We start from the raw sequence: 15,957 nt of genomic DNA, 5'->3' as shown, positions 1-15,957 counted from the left end.
TTGGTTTTCCTGTAAAAGTTAATAACTCTTTGTCCATGTGTATAAACAGGCAGGGAGCAGGAGGAGGAGGGGGAGGGGGAGAGAGAAAGGCTGGAGCAGAAAATGCTCAGATTTCTTGGGAAGCTTTTCCCAAACCGAGGAAACCTAGGAGTCTGCCATCTTGGGGTGGGGCAAATCAGGAAGGCTGCAGAGCGACATGCTGGTTCATAACCCAGGGAACAAACATGGAACTTCCCTGTTTTTCCAGATAGAGCTGGAAGTGACTGGGAATTACCATGGAGGAGGGAGGGGAGGAGGGAAGGAGGGGAGGAGGGTGCTCAAGAGAACGGACTTGCTTTCTGTGAGAAGGGCTTGCTTTTGTGTCGGTGACCTGCTCACGTAGCTGACCGAGACGTAAAGACGCTCCTTTCCATCCTGCCGGAGCTGGGAGGTCTGTGATGGGCCTACTGCCCGAGATGGCAGTGGTGTGTAGCAGACTTGTTGAAGCTCATTTGTTTGTTTCTGTCACCAGAGGATGATCTGACCACTCCCAGTGGACTCATTTTAGACAGCTGTTAAAGGATCTCTGTCACACACAGACAGACAGACAGACAGACAGACAGACAGACAGAGGAGGAGGATCACTGAACTGTTTCATCTTCTGTGAAGCTTCCTACAGGCAGGTGCTTCCGCGAGGCTTGAACCTGGTCACATGTCAGACGTGCACCTGGCTGGGTGAGGTGTTGCTCAGACTCTTGAATCGTGTTACATATATATATGTATATGTATATATATATATATATATTATATTTATGTATTTTCCCTTTTGTTGCCCTTTTTTTATTGTTGCTGGAGTTATTGATGTCGTCGTTGGGTAGGACAGAGAGAAACGGAGAGAGGAGGGGAAGACAGAGTGCGAGAGAAAGACAGACGCCTGCAGACCTGCTTCACCGCTTGTGAAGCGACTCCCCTGCAGGTGGGGAGCCGGGGGCTCGAACCGGGATTGTTACGCCGGTCCTTGAGTTGAATCGTATCTTTTTTTAAAAAAAACTATTTGTTTATTTATAAGTATATATTTATCCCCTTTTGTTGCCCTTGTTGTAGTTATTGTTGTTGTTGATTTCATCGTTGTTGGATAGGACAGAGAGAAATGGAGGGGAAGACAGAGAGGAGGAGAGACAGACACCTGCAGACCTGCTTAACCGCCTGTGAAGCGACTCCCCTGCAGGTGGGGAGCTGGAGGCTAGAACTGGGATCCTTAGGCTGGTCCTTGTGCTTTGCGCCACCTGTGCTTAACCGGCTGTGCTACTGCCCGCCTCTCCGCATTTCTGACTTGAACCGGATTGTTACGCCGGTCCTCGCATTGAATCGTGTTCTTAACGGCTGTTTCTCAGCCGTGGAGGCCTCAGCAGTAAGCGTTAATGACACATGGTGGACATTTCCAGCGTGGGCCAAAGCCGGACGAGGATGGTTTGATCCTTCCTGGGATGTGGATTGATTTCCTGCTGACCAATGTATTTCAGGTCGGGGCTTCTCAGAGGAGGTGACTGGGCCTCAGATCTTGATTCTGTTTCTCTTCTGAATTCTCACCTTCGTACTGAAGACGTAGTCTGTGGGCAGAGATGTGCCAGTGGGCATGAGAATCATTTCTGCAGGTCCTAGTTCAGAGCTCTAAAAGATGCAGCAAGAGATGACTGGAGCGGGAAGCTGCCATGATGCTCGCGGAAGACTTCCGGGCTTGAGGTTCAGGCCAGGCCTTGGTCCCCAGCGCGCCAGCGCTGAGCAGTGCTCTGGTCCCTGTGCCTCTGGCCTTGCCCTTCCCTTCCCTCCCCTTCCCTCTCCCTCTCTCCCCCGTATCTTTTTCTCATTAAAATGAAATAAAATATTTTTGAAATTACTCTTAATTATCTGTGTGAGAGGACTAGTCTGTCTTCTGTCTGTATGCTCTTACCTGAGTGAGTCACCTACAGGTGACCTTTTCTTAGAAGACAGAACCTAGCTACCAATGTGTTCCATACGGATCAAGGTCCATCTCATGCCTGCCACCCCGTGGAGTACCCGAGCTGATCCCAGCGACTTGATCCTTGGTGGACAGCCTGTAGCCTGTGTGCTGGGAGGGGAGAGCTCCGTCCGAGAGCAGCTGACTCCAGTGACCACTTGACCCCAGACAGTTTCTAGTTTCTGTCTACTGTAAATCTGAAGATTCCCTGAGGCTGCTAGCTGACTACTGTGAGCCACACTTCTGGAACTGATAGCTTTATTTTTCTTATTCCCTTACTCCCATTTTAAAAGTTGTTTTACTATTTATTTATTATTGGCTAGAGACAGAGAGAAATTGAGAGGGGCGAGGGAGAGAGAGATACCTGCAGCCCTGCTTCACCACTCGTGAAACTTTCGTCTTGCAGGTGGGGGCCAGGAGCTTGAACCCAGGTCCTTGTGCACTGTAGTGCTTGCACTCAACCAGGTGCGCCACTGCCTGGCCCCTTAGAAGAATTAGAAAAAAAAGTTTTTTTAAACTTTTTATTGGGCAGAGAGAAATTGAGAAGGGAGGGGAGATAGGGAGAGGGAGAGAGACACCTGCAGCCCTGCTTCACCACTCGTGAAGCTTCCCCTGCAGGTGGGGACCGGGGGCTTGAACCCGGGTGCCTGTGCGCTGTGGTGTGAGCGCCACTGCCTGGCCCCTCATTTTAGCATACTTCAACATGATAGCAGTCACCGGGACTCGGGTGCCTGTGCGCTGTGGTGTGAGTGCTACTGCCTGGCCCCCCATTTTAGCAGACTTCAACATGATAGCAGTCACCGGGACTCGGTGGTCTTAGGTTAAGGTCTGATTTTAATTGTTTACTTTCTTCTGCTTTCCAGTGAACCCAGAAGTGATTTAAAGGTCACACATGTTCCTCATTGCACTTTCTTTTCTTGTTACCTCTTAGAACCAGGCCATTTCTGGGTAATGACAAAGTAATTTTTTTGGTTCTCAATTCTACTTTTTTTTTTTTTTTTTTAATATTTAGTCCTTAAACTTTTAGAAAATTTCATGTATTTATTGAAAGAGAAACAGCTCACACAGACATACAGACAGGCCCTGGCCAGTGGGCTCTCAGCCCCTGTGCTCGCTAGGGATTGACCTCTGGGCTTTATCTGAGCTGCCTCCTCAGTCCTCCAGCACTGGGTCTCTAGCTGGTTCCCCCCCCCCCTCTCTTTCACGATTTTATTTATTTATTCATGAGAAAGATAGGAGGAGAGAGAGAACCAGACATCACTCTGGTACATGTGCTGCCGGGGATTGAACTCAGGACCTCGTGCTTGAGAGTCCAGTGCTTTATCCACTGCGCCACCTCCCAGACCACTTTAGCTAGTTTTCTTGTAGTTTGTCTTTTATGAATGCCATGTAGTGATTGTTAGGAATACTTACATATTTGTGAAAAAGAGGAACCAGAGCATGACTCTGGAACATGTGATGCTGGGGACTGAACTCAGGACCTCACCATTTTGACTCTTGCACCACTGTGCCATCTCCCAGGCTGCAGCCACTCAGTGATTTCTGAAGGTTTTAGTTTTGGGCCACATGTGGGGCGGTGGCTCAGAGTCCGTCTTCCTTCTCTTGTTCTCAGCGGTGTTGCCAGCTAGACTCACCCCGGGCCCCGCACATCTGGCGGCCGTCTGCTTGCAGCCTCACCTTCAGTGATGATGCTTGAGGTTGTCACTGTCCATGAAACAGCCTCTGTCCGCCTCCTTCCCAGTCAGCCCACGCCTCCAAGCCTAGTTTTGCCCGCCTGCTTTTGCCTGGACCCCAGAAGGTGCCAGCTGCACCAGGCTTTGCTCTGCTGAGCGTCTGTCTGCAGGTACTAGAATTGAGGAGAAATGACCTTCAGAAAGCAGGGGGCGGGGCCAGGCGGTGGCACACCTGGTTAAGCTCACACAGTGCAGGGCATAAGGACCCGGGATCGAGCCCCTGGTCCCCACCTGCAGGAGAAAAGCTTCACGAGTGGTGAAGCAGGGCTGCAGGTGTCTCTCTGTGTCTGTCCCCCCATCAATTTCTCTCTCTCTACCGAATAATAAATAAATTAAAGGAAAAGAAAAAGAGAGCATGAAAGCCAACCTATAGTGGGGAGAAGAGGTCTCATGGGAGGGAAGTCGGTGCTGGGGGCTGTCAGCCACTCGTTTCTTTCGGTGCTGGAGTGGCTGAGTGAGTTCACAGCTCTCCCGGGGGCCTCGGACACAGTCACTGCAGGCCTTTGGAGCGATCCAGCTCCACGGCTTGACGCCTCCATCAGTTTTGCGACATGAAGCCTGGGTGCTCTCTGCCTCCTCTCTAGCCGAACACAGCAGGGAAATTAGAGGCATACAGAACACAGAAAAGCAAGGAGTGGGGGGCAGGAGCCGGCAAGGAGGTGTGAAGGTGGCTCGTTACGGGCGGCAGCCCTGCCTCTCGCTGTCTCCGGGCCCAGCCCTGGCTGCGGCCACACGTCTGTCCGTCCATCCAGCCTCCCCGCGGGTAGCCAGCTCCCCTCCCTCCCTCTGAGGTCACTGCCCTGTGATCCGTGGACAGCGGCGTTTTCCTCCTCTTTGCAGTCTGGATGCTATTACGGTTTCTCCTCCAAACAGGACTTCAAACACTCGCTGCCAGTTGGAGTTCAAAGCCGAGGCAGAGGCAAATGTCATCCCTCCCCTCCGTCCCACTTGGGCAGCTGCTCACGTGGGGACACACGGACCGGACAGGACAGGACAGGACAGGGCGCCCGAGTCCGCTCCTCCTTCATCCCCTCAGCCTCCCCCACGGAGGGCTGCTCTTCTCAGCGGGGGCGCAGGCCCTCGCCCTCCACACAGCTGCGTGACACACAGACAGGACAGGACAGGGCGCCCAAGTCCGCTCCTCCTTCATCCCCTCAGCCTCCCCCACGGAGGGCTGCTCTTCTCAGCGGGGGCGCAGGCCCTCGCCCTCCACACAGCTGCGCGCTCGGCCCCACCCCGAAGTCACTGCCCCTCGCCCCTCGCCGTGGCAGGGCGCCGACTTCAGAAGCCCCCCCCCCAGGATGGCCCCACGCCCTCACCCCTCACACAGTGTGGGGGACACAGCCACAACCAGGAAATTCCAAGTTGAAAGGGGGGCTCCTTCCTTGACCCCACGAGTGCCGCTGCCGGCCGGCCTCACCAGGCGCACCACCCTGCCTTTCTTGCCGAACTTCTGCCTTTTGCCGGCTCCCCTTCCCTTTCCTGCCGAGCGGAAAGGAGACGTGTCTTTGTGTGTGTGTGCTGACCGCAGATAAACGGGCTAACGGCACTTCTCCATTGTGTAACCCGCAGAGAAGGAGAAAGAGCAGAGAAGTTGCCGTCACTGTCATCTGTTCACTTCTAATGAGCAATTTAAAAACCTGAAAAGAAAGAGGAAAATGAATAGGTGTTGAACCAGCCCGTGATATGTAAGTGCCGACTAGTAATTACCCCAAACCCCAGTTTTCATTCTGTCGCATCTTGCAAAACATTTCACTTTCCCTGAGTGAGAACACTTCATCTGGGCCCTGTGACTTAGCGGGGCTGCCGCCTCCGGCCTGTGCCCCCGCAGGCTCTGGACGGAAGGACGGACGGGTGTCCACCTCAAGGTCGCCCCCTGGCCGCCCGGGGTGCCCTTCCCATGCCCCTCCGGCCCCGTCCCTCCCTTTTGGCCGAGCGAGCCTGCCCTCTGACCTGCCCTCTGACCTGCCCCCTCACCTGCCCCCTCACCTGCCCCCTCACCTGCCCCCTCACCTGCCCCCTCACCTGCCCCCTCACCTCCCCCTCACCTGCCCCCTCACCTGCCCCCTCACCTCCCCCCACACCTCCCCCCACACCTCCCCCCACACCTCCCCCCACACCTGCCCCCACACCTGCCCCCACACCTGCCCCCTCACCTGCCCCCTCACCTGCCCCCTCACCTGCCCCCAAACCTGCCCCCACACCTCCCCCCTCACCTGCCCCCTCACCTGCCCCCTCACCTGCCCCCACACCTCCCCCCTCACCTGCCCCCTCACCTGCCCCCACACCTCCCCCCTCACCTGCCCCCTCACCTGCCCGCCGGGCCCGGCCTGGTTCTGCTGGCGCTCCTTGCCTTTCTTCCCGTGCACCTCGCCGTCTCCCACATCGCCCCTCCTGACATTTGTCGTGCCGCTGCTGCGTTTTCCTCAGCCACAGGTGGAGGGTCTGACACCATCTGGGACCGTGGCCGGGGTGTGTGCCCGCCCGAGCTGCCGTTCAGCCCACGGGACCGCGGGAGAACCAAGAGCCGGGGCTGCGGAGCGCGGGGGGCCGGGCGGCATGCGGGGGCCCTGGGCGTGATGGCCGCCCGTCTCCACAGGTGCTGGCCGGCGAGCTGCGCGCCGCTGCTCACCAGCCGCCCGGCCACCGTCTCGTCGTGCCGCGGTGGCCGTGCTTGTCGGGGAGCTGCTGGCAGAGGGCGAGCTCTCACCGAAACGCCGCTCTGCTCGCAGGGGTCTCGGCCTCAGCACGGCCCCCCGGGCGCGGTCGGCTCTTCCAGGCGGGCTCTGAAGCCTGGGCCGGCGCGGGCCGCTCCCTTTTCCCTGCTGCCTGGCGCTTTGGCGCTGAGAAGGACGCGCCTTGGCTCCGACGCCTTTAGCCGCACGGCACCTGGCGCACTTCAGGTGGCTGGCGGGCGCCGGCCTTGGAGAAGGCGGCTGTGCAGGGCCTCGCACGGCGGGGCTGACTCGCAGGCCCCACCTTGCCCCGGGCTCGCGGGTGGGAAGCCCCGTCCCGTCCCGTCCTGTCCAGTCCCGCCGGCCCCTCGAGTAGGAGAGTGGCAGCGCAAGGAACGTCCATCAGGAGCCTCGGGCCCTCTCCAGGGCCACTTGCCTGCATCGTGCGTCCGACAGCACTCGGTTCATCTCAGCTGCCCCGAGTGTACTTGGGCCCTCTGACTTAAACACTACGGGTCTGTCCCCTCAGACACAGATCTCTCTCGGTTGAGCAGTCGTCTTGGATCCAGAGGCGTTTTCAACCTGGAGTCCTTTTTTTGTTTTTTGTTTGAATCCTGGGCCATTGCAAAGACAGGAGTTGATTTCTCTCTGCTCTGTAAGGTCACTTCTCAGCTTAAGTGGTAAACTGTGAAAATGATCACATTCCCTTAACCTCGTGGGAGTCGATGGTGGCAGGCTTGTTTTACTTGCTTTTGAGGAAAAGGAAGGTTGCCGAGTTGGGCCGGTGGGGACCTTTGTGTCCGGTCTTCTGACTCCCTCGCCTTTTATCTCTGTGAAGACGGTCACCGGCGGCTTGAAGCGCGTCCGCCGAGGTGAGTGCCAGCGGCCGGGAGAGGAAGGCAGGCCCCGAGCTGGCCACGGAGGCGGGGGCCAGGGCTCCCACCGCGCTCGGCCTCAGCCGGCTCCCGGCTGGCCACACTCCCGCAACGCGAGCGGGAGCGGGAATGTGCTCTCTCCGGTGACGGAAGATGTGGCCCGACTCGACGGGATGTAGTCAGGCACAGAAATACCCGTGAATAGGCACATTCACCTCCTGCTCAGAAAGCCAGAGGACAGTGCGGGACAGACTGCAGACGCCTCCGCTTGTCACCCGACAAAAGCGCGTGCTAAGCCGGAGAGGCGCCTGCGGAGTCATTCCCGAAGCCGGCGACAAAGGCCGGCGGCAGGGGATGAGGACGCGGGCCTGAGTGGCTGTCAGCTAGTCAGGATGTTACACACGTGGCATCAGAGTTTATAAAGGTTCCTGGCAAACCTTTGCCATCTGTGTGTGAGCCGCAGAAGCTGAGAATTCGGAACCGCACAGACCGCCAGGCCCACGCCGGGCCAGCTCCTCGTGCGGCGTGAGCGTGAGCGTGAGCGTGAGCAGAGGGAAGAGGAGCCGAAGAAGCCCCAGGGACGGAGGAGGAGAAAGGCTTCGTGGGCCGCGCTTACAGGAGCCGGCTTCCCTGGCCTACTTCCTCGCTCAGCACTTATGTCGAGGCTGTTAGCTTGGCTGCCGCTTTAAATTTTGCATATGGTGCAGGGAGATTGACGCCGTTAAATATGCGATTTGCCTGTCACCGGCCTTTCCAGAGGCGGATCAAGAGGAACATAAACAAGCCGCAGATACGCTTGACGTAGGTATTTGGCGGCATCATTTTATACGGCTGGAGATTAGCGAATGGAAACTTGGAAAGAAATCGTCCATATTTTTGCAAGTTTGAAGTGTGCCGGGACTTTGTCAGATTCCCGTTAAAATAAATATGTCAATTTCATCTCCCTTCCAAATTCGTTTATCTTGCTTTTTTCAAAGGTGTTTCCTCCTCTACCTGCGGTTTAAATTGGATTCGCCGGTTGACGCCGTCCTGTGCTGTATCCCCACGTTTTCCTTAAACGAATTACTAATGACAGAGCACTCCATCACTTGCTTTCTGCAGCCACTTTAAGGAAAGCATGGTGATCTAAACCTTTTAACCTATTAAAGATGATTTTCCCCAATTGAATCAGACCCACCACAGGTGTAATAACTAATGATTTAAACTACACCTGCTATTATGTATTTTTAAGCCATTATGCGTGTTGGATAGATGATAATTCATGTTTATTGCATTGTCCGATGGATCCGTTTTGCCTACACTAGGCTGATTAATGTATTTAAAGAAATAAGAGATGCAATTTTTTAAAAAAAAAATTGATGGAATGCAGCAGGCTGTGCATTGAGTGCTCCATTAAACCCATCAGAACTTTGCTCTCTGACCAGAAACGCATATGCCCAGGGCCGTGTTCAGACAGCAAGGTGAGACCTGTGCATTTCAGTGGTGGGCTCTCTTTTCCTTCTCCCTCACGGAAACTTTTGAAAGGCCGAAGGAAGGCTCCCGCTTCAGTGGGTGGACGAGAAGAGCAGAGCAGAGCTGTGCTCAAGGCCGGCTCGCTCACATTTCCCGGCACCCGGTGGACGCCGCCCCCCCGCCCCCCGCCTCCCCCCCCCCCGCCCCCCGCCCCCCGCCCCAGCTGCAGGTGTCTGCGTGCGGGGTGGGTGTGGTCTTTCTGGCCCGTGAGGCGGCAGGTGGGCTGACCCCTGGGGCCTGGCTGCTGCTCCTCTTTCCCAGCTGACTTCTGTTCTTCTCCTTCTCACCACTCCCCCGTCTCCTTTCTCCCCTTCCCTTTCCCTGCACTTCTGTTTCTGTTGTGTCTCCTTTGCTTTTGTCTGCCTCCCTCCTCTTCATCCCATCTCTCTTCTCTCTTTCTTCCCTTCCTCACCCTCTCCAGTTCTGGGCTGAGGAGCTCTTTGCCCACTAGAGCAGCACATCACGGTGCACAGGGACCCAACTGGAAGCCCCCCGGCTCCCACTTGCAGGGGGGAAGCAGTGGTGTGGGTGTCTCTGTCTCCTTCTCCCTCACTGTCTTCCTCCTCCCCTCTCTGTTTCTGTCTCTATCAACAGCCAACGGCAACAACGGGAAAGAATGACTTCCTGGAGTGTTGAATTTATCACGCAGACACCAAGCCCCAGCGATAATCCTGGTGGCAAAAAAGATAAAATAGTAAATAAATAAAAAGCGATTTTTGTGGATGCTTGTCTGACTTTTCTTGACTTTGGTGCAATCTGAGGTGGTGTGATTGAAGACATGAGGGCGGGGTTGTAGTTCTGAGGTTCTAGAATCCCGAGCGCTGATCTCCCGGGCCCCGTCTTCTGAGTCAATGTAGTCTGGGCGGGAATGTGTCTTCAGAGCTGGGCAGGTCACACCCTGCCTCCGGGGACACTGGTCTGACACCGATGCTCAGGGCTGTGAAGTGTGCAGAGTTGATCCGTGAGGAGAACGCCTTTGGATGGCCTTGCCTGGAGGAGTCATAGAGCAAAGCATGTGTGGCATTGGGGGGTCCCCGACTTTCTTCTTTCTGCTTTGTCCTCATAACTTTTTTCCTAAAAATAAGTTTTTAAAATTTTTAATAAATATTATTTATTTATTTTCCCTTTTGTTGCCCTTGTTTGTTTATTGTCGTAGTTATTGTTGTTGTTGTTATTGCTGTCGTCGTTGTTGGCTAGGACAGAGAGAAGTGGAGAGAGGAGAGGAAGACAAGAGAGGGGGAAAGAAAGACAGACACCTGCAGACCTGCTTCACCGCCTGTGAAGGGACTCCCCTGCAGGTGGGGAGCCGGGGGCTCGAACCGGGATCCTTACCCTGGTCCTTGCGCTTTGCGCCACGTGCACTTAACCTGCTGCGCTACCGCCCGACTCCCCCCTCGTAGGTTTTGTACAGAGAAGTCTGGTCTGAGGATTAAGATCATGAGTAAGACGAGTGTGTTTGTGATCTGTCCTCCATCTCAGTCCGGGCACGTTCTGTTTGAACCTCTGTGGAACCGTGGCACTTCGGGCATCTTAGAAAGCTTCCTCGAGTTTTCTCGTTCCTTACGTTTTCCCGCCATGAAGTAGGCATGACCCGCGGGGCCTGCTGACTTCACCTGTAACACGAGCCTGTGTTGTTCGGCCGGTTTTGTCGAGATGGGTAATGGGTAATGCGAAGCTGCTCTCCTTCCTGGGGCAGGTGGGGCACTGCCCTCGTCTCCCTGGTGTCGGGGATGGAGCAGACAGCCCATGCTGAGTGAAGTGCGTTGTCCCGGTATGTGGTAGGTATGTCAGTACCAGAGATAGGAAGACGGTTTTTACCACAAACCCCCAAACGGAGTCCTTTCCAGCCCCACTTCACACGAGGAGCAGAGTGGAAGACTGGGGTTGTCTCTTCCACAATCCTTCCAGCATCTGCCAGGCTCTGGAGGCATGTGGGCCTGCGCCTTTACGCGCTTGCAGCCTGGACATGAGGAGACTGTGTCTTCTGTCGTACTGTACACACCCTCGGCAGTGAAGAATTCAGAGACTAGGGAGGTCACAAATGGTTTGCTTCCTCAGGGCGGAGTCTGAGGCACCCGAGGGCCTGCCCTGGCGCATAGACGTGTACATGCGTGTGTGGGGTGCGGAGGGGAGGCGCCAGTGCAGCGACACGCCTCAGCACGGCCAGGAGAAGGCTAGGGCGACAATCACTCAGCGCGATCACTCAGCGCGAACACGGACAACAGGAAAGGGGGCCGTGGGGCCCGGAGACGGGCTGGCGCAGTCCGCCACGGGGCCGCTGCCGTGGAGGCGGCCTGCTCGGTCTTAGCCGTAGGAAGTAGCTGCTTGTTGATCTGGCCACTTCCTTCAACTTGTAGGACTTTTTTAGTCTTGAAGCTCAGACCCCTGAAGTTTACCGTTCACCTGTGCTTTCTCTCTCCCACCAGATCGCCACAGCAGTGAAGTTTCTACAGAATTCTCGGGTCCGCCAGAGCCCGCTGGCCGCCAGGAGAGCCTTCCTTAAGAAGAAAGGTAGGCTTCCCTGTGGCCATGCTGTGCGCTGCGGAGTGGGACTGGCTGGAGGGTGGGCTAGGTGGGGGTCCTCCTCAGAGGGGTCTCAGGTTGGGTCAGCCGGGGTGACGGCTGAGCGCCCCTGTACAGTCAGCAGCTTGGGCCTGGGCAGCACTGGACCCAGTGAGTACAGCTCTGCAGGCCTTGCGCCTGGTGCGAGCCTGGCTTTAGATCCAGGCCAGTTACGGTCTGTGCAGTGGAGCTGAAGCTCGATGGGCACTGGGGGACCCAGTGCATGATGGGTACGGAAGGCTGCGCAGTTGGTGGTGGGAGCGCCGCGGACACACCTCTCATGGGGCGGTAAGGAGCCGACAACCGTTATGTGCCGACAACCGTCTGTGAATTATTGTTTCTCCCAATAAACTGCTTAGACAAAAAATAAAAAAAGCCTGGTTTTAGGCGAGGAGGTCAGCCGCTTTAGCAAGGAACGAGGGAGAAAGTGAAGGCAGGCCAAGGGGGATGAGATGACCGAGGGGTGAGGTTCAGGTCAGGCTTGGGGTCACTCTGATCTGCGGACTGAGGTGGTGAATCACTGGTTTATGGCATTTCTGTAAGCAGGGATTAAATGGGTCTTGACAAATTCAATACTGTCTGAAGCAGACGAAAGTCCATTCTGGCTCTGTGCATAGGATCTCTTCCCATTTTTGTAAAATACACCCCCCCCCCAACTAAAAGAAACATGACTTTTGTTCTTTGAACATTTAATGTGATAGAAATCTAGGAAGAGGTTTATAGGTCCTTACACAACAGGAGGAAAAAAAATGAATTTTCTTTCTCCTTTACAAGAGGGGGTGTCAGCCGCAAGATTCTGGTTTTTGAGCTTCAGTCTCGTGTGACCAGGCAGAAGATGGAGTGGTTTTGTGGGGCTTCCTGGTCTGCTCGAGGTCATCCCTCGCGTGGAAGCGGCAAACCCAGGCGCCGTAGTCGCAGGCTGCGGGCAGAGAGCGGCCTCCGGCCGGCCCCGACTGTGCGGTGAGGGGCTCTGTGCACCTGCTGCAGGTGGGGGCCGCCCGGCAGTGGGCTGTTCCAACTGGGAGTGCTTTGGCCAGCCTCTCCACTCCACACACATTATCCCACAAAAGAGGTTTTCCTTGAGATATGTGAAGCTGCGGGGAGTCATTAATCATAAAAGCTTGGGGAATCTCAGCTCTCTCATCAGAGCACTGAGGCCGGGGAAAGCTGAGCCTAAAAGCCGCGCTGATTGCCTGGGGTAACCTGAGCCTCATGGCTGCCGATCTCCCTGCCACCGATGACGACCAGTCCGTCCTCGTTTTCTCTCAAAGGCAGCTGGGCTAGAATTTCATCTGCAGAAGGTATTTAGAGCAATTTAGAGACAACCGTCTCTGGAGTCTGCTCGGCACTTCCCCACCGCAGGCTCTGCCGAGCAGCCAGAGTATCGGAGCTCGACCCGATCCGTTTGGTTTTAATAAACCCCCGACTGCGAGAAGGAGGGCGAAAACCGAGTCAGAGAAGCTCTGGACCGGTGCTTCTTGGGAGTTAGCTGGCTGCCTTGCTGTGGAGGGAAAGCTGTTTGGCGCGATTCTCATCTGTTACTCCCCCAAGAAGTCCGCTGCTGAGCTCCCTAGGACTGTGCTCAGCCCGTGCCCTGCACTGTTGTAGGCACCGGGGGCTTTGTAGAGACCAGCCCTGACTAAACCCTTGTCCTCTCAGGGCCGCCACTCTGACTGGGTGGGGGAGCCGCCGGCAGGTGCAGCGGCAGCGGCAGCGCACAGTGTGGCAGGCGGCAGACTCCACAGACTCGGGCCCGGCAGTGAGGATGGCTCCAGGGCAGAGCAGTCTCCATGCATGAGGCGCTGGGCCTGACCCCGGGCAGGTGGGCTTCCAGGAGTGAGGGAGCGGAGCACGCTCGTGAAGACGGGAAGTCAGGGCGCTGACACGCCGCACACACGCCCGCCTGCCCGTCCGGGAGCGCACACGTTTGGCCTCGCTTGACGAGCCGCGTGCAGCCCCGGCCGGCGTCGGGAGCATCTCTGTGAGGGAAGCGTTAGGAGTGGGGGGCTGTGCTGCGCTTCGCCCCCCTCCCTGAGAGAAAAGGTGTCCCGCAGTGACAGTCACACAGGGCTGAGCCCCGCTGTCTGAGGGCTGAGAACTGGGTGTTTGTGGCACGGGCCTAGTTCCTCCTGGACCCCCTTGCAGCTAGCTTTGAGGCAGAAGGGACACTGAGAGAGGCAGCCTGCCCTCTTCCTCCAGAGAGAACCGCAGGAGTTCACCCTGTAGTTAAATGGACTTAATCACCCATCTCCATTATCCTCTGAAATGCTGCTTCAGTCAGTAATGACCCATTTCCGAGTTGAATCCCAACTGGGTAGGTTCTGGCAGGACCTTCTCCGGGCAGACAATTCCAAGGTTTGCTGAGCATCTGGGGAAGGAGAGCCCGGGTACAGATTCAAGCTCTGCTCTCTGAATTTCCGGTTGTCCTTTGGGTCGGACCGAACATCTCAGCACGGCTTGGCACCACCTCTTGTGGGGAGAGGAAGGGGGGCTTCTGCAGGGGCCAGCGGCCACCCTCGGGGAAGAGTTGGCTGGCTGTCTTTGGGGAGGGCAGGGATGGGGTCCCGCCTCCCCCCCAACCCCCGCAGGGCTGGAAGGCTGCTTGGGCGAGGCAGGCCGCAGCTCCTGGAGTCTTGGCTTCTCCCAGCAAATGTCACTTCAGGGAATTGCAGCGGAGCTCTGATTTGAATTATAATCTTGACTTTCTTTTTTTAATAAACATCTCTTTCCTGAAAAGGCAAATCCAATTTTGTTTTTCTTTTAATATTCCTTAATATTTAATATAGAGATTGAGTCCCTGTAGTGATGTCAGCTGAGTGGAAAGTGGGAGCTACTCTGGTGCGGCCGTGGGCTTTGTCTGACTGAGCCCGCAGCCCCGGGCGGGCAGGGGCTGCACCGGAGGGGCTGCGGAGGGCACGGCGGGCATGGCGGGCCTTTGAGTTTTAAGGGTCTTTGTGTTCATTTGGTTTGCTTTCTTGCATTTTTGGAGATCTCTTTTGGATGCTTTAAAGTCAGAAGATGGAGTCATTAATGAGAAACATGAAGTTATTAGAGTCATTTATCATTTTCTTTGAAGTCTGTGCTGCCATTCTGTGTAATTTACAACATTTCTTTTATTGGGGATTTTTTGGAGCAAAGAGAAAGGCAGCCGTTCACCTCAGAAGTCCCAGGAAGCAGCTTGTTTTTCCTCCCAGCCGTGTGGTTCTGCAGGTGACGCTCCAGGCTCACAGGGAGATGACGGGCTGTGTGGGGCTTGTGTGGGGCTCTGAGGAGGCTGCAGTCCAGGGGTCCAGTCCTTTGGTCAGCAGTCCACGCAACCCAGAATGTTCGAGGCTTGAACATCACGTCACAAGGCTCACGTTGACTGGACACCCCGTCCAGCCACAGAGTGTAGGAGGCCGTCTGCCCCCAGACATGACTGCGGGAAAAGCAGCTGGGCGGGAGGGGAGAGGGAGAGGGAGAGGGAGAGATGGCTGCTCTGGGGCCAGGGAGGGAGCAGTGTGCACGGCTGCCCACCGGCCTGCACTGGTGTGTGTTCGGGTAGGCCTGTAGAGAGGGCAGAAGTGCGTGGCGACCCGCGCCCGGGCCTGGCTTCTGGCCTCCTCGTGTTCACAGGTAAAGGCAGTGGTCCCATCACCATGCATGGCCCCCACCAGCAAACTCACCAGAGGGAGGGCAGGGAAACAACAGAAGACACCGCCACCGCTCCTCATTCCAGAAGGTGAACCTAGACCTCTGTCTCCCTTCCTCCCTCTCCCTCTCCCTCTCCCTCTCCCTCCCCCCCCCCCCTCTCTCTCTCTCTCTCTCTCTCTCTCTCTCTCTCTCTCGTTCCTGGAACAGGCACCCCTGGAGCCAAGCTGCCTTTTCCCTGCCGTCCTCGACCTTGCCAGTGGGCTGGAGGTGAAGGGGCTTCTCCGCCGGGCTGTTATAAGGGGGAGTCAATTCTACACAGATTTCAATTTAACTCACTTTTATTACTTTTCTTTTTTTATCATTTGCGTACATTTCATGAGGTGGTTTGCATGTCCTTGGATGGAATCTCGTTACCATGAAAGCTTTTTTAGCATTGATTTCATAACAGTCTTAATTTAATAGCCCCGTCATTACTGAGAAGCTCTGGGAGTGGGGCCCTGGCTTTCCAGGTCACTGACCTTTTAATTACAAACCTTGTTCTGATGGCCGGGTTATCGACTGGACAGCTCTCAGCCTGTGCCCCAGGACGACAACGAAAATAACTGGTTCCTCCCCCTCCAGAAGAAAAGTGTAACCTCATGTGTTTCTAAAATTAATTTTCTCCTTCAGCTTTCTTTATAATTAATTCTCTAATGTGTCTTAGTGAAGCCAGCACTCTCTTTATAACGTGGGTTTTTTTCCCAGAGCCCGGGTTCAGCAGCTGGAGGCCGGGGCGTGAGGAGGGTGAGCAGAGGTCCCACCCGTTGCGCTGCCAGCCCAGGCTCGACTGGGGCCGCCTCCTCCTGGGAGCTGCTGCGGCTGGAGTGGCCCAGCTCTGAGGGGCTCTGCGCCCTCCTGGCTGTGCGCGGCAGACGGAGGTGGGCCCCACGGTTACGCGCATGCATCTTCACCAGCTGCACAGTGTCAAGCCCCAGAGACCAGGGGCATTT

At 56.0% G+C, this 15,957-nt stretch overlaps 2 protein-coding genes and 1 long non-coding RNA gene across 8 annotated transcripts in view; 2 read left to right on the top strand and 1 right to left on the bottom strand.

The window, feature by feature from the left end:
* Positions 1-15,957, bottom strand: part of DFFA (DNA fragmentation factor subunit alpha) — a 401,378-nt gene that overhangs the window by 283,872 nt on the left and 101,549 nt on the right. The gene's annotated exons all lie outside the window — the stretch shown is intronic.
* The window catches only part of PEX14 (peroxisomal biogenesis factor 14), a 154,258-nt gene that overhangs the window by 57,935 nt on the left and 80,366 nt on the right, over positions 1-15,957 (top strand). For all 5 annotated transcript variants that reach the window (XR_009544420.1, XM_060170924.1, XM_060170923.1 and 2 more), the window contains one exon: positions 11,200-11,284. Coding sequence is in view for 4 of the 5 variants with exons in the window: in XM_060170924.1 (XP_060026907.1) it covers positions 11,200-11,284 (85 nt within the window). In the remaining variant the exon portion in view is untranslated. The remainder of the gene's footprint in view (positions 1-11,199; positions 11,285-15,957) is intronic.
* On the top strand, positions 7,908-9,496 carry LOC132542571 (uncharacterized). The gene is made up of 2 exons (XR_009553568.1): positions 7,908-8,721; positions 9,368-9,496. It is a non-coding gene; the product is annotated as an uncharacterized LOC132542571 (long non-coding RNA).

The sequence above is a fragment of the Erinaceus europaeus genome, chromosome 13 (genome assembly GCF_950295315.1).
Source record: "Erinaceus europaeus chromosome 13, mEriEur2.1, whole genome shotgun sequence".
Taxonomy (NCBI): domain Eukaryota; kingdom Metazoa; phylum Chordata; class Mammalia; order Eulipotyphla; family Erinaceidae; genus Erinaceus; species Erinaceus europaeus.
The sequence above is the reverse complement of the archived record's forward strand: the minus strand, read 5'-3'. Positions and strand labels throughout refer to the sequence as shown.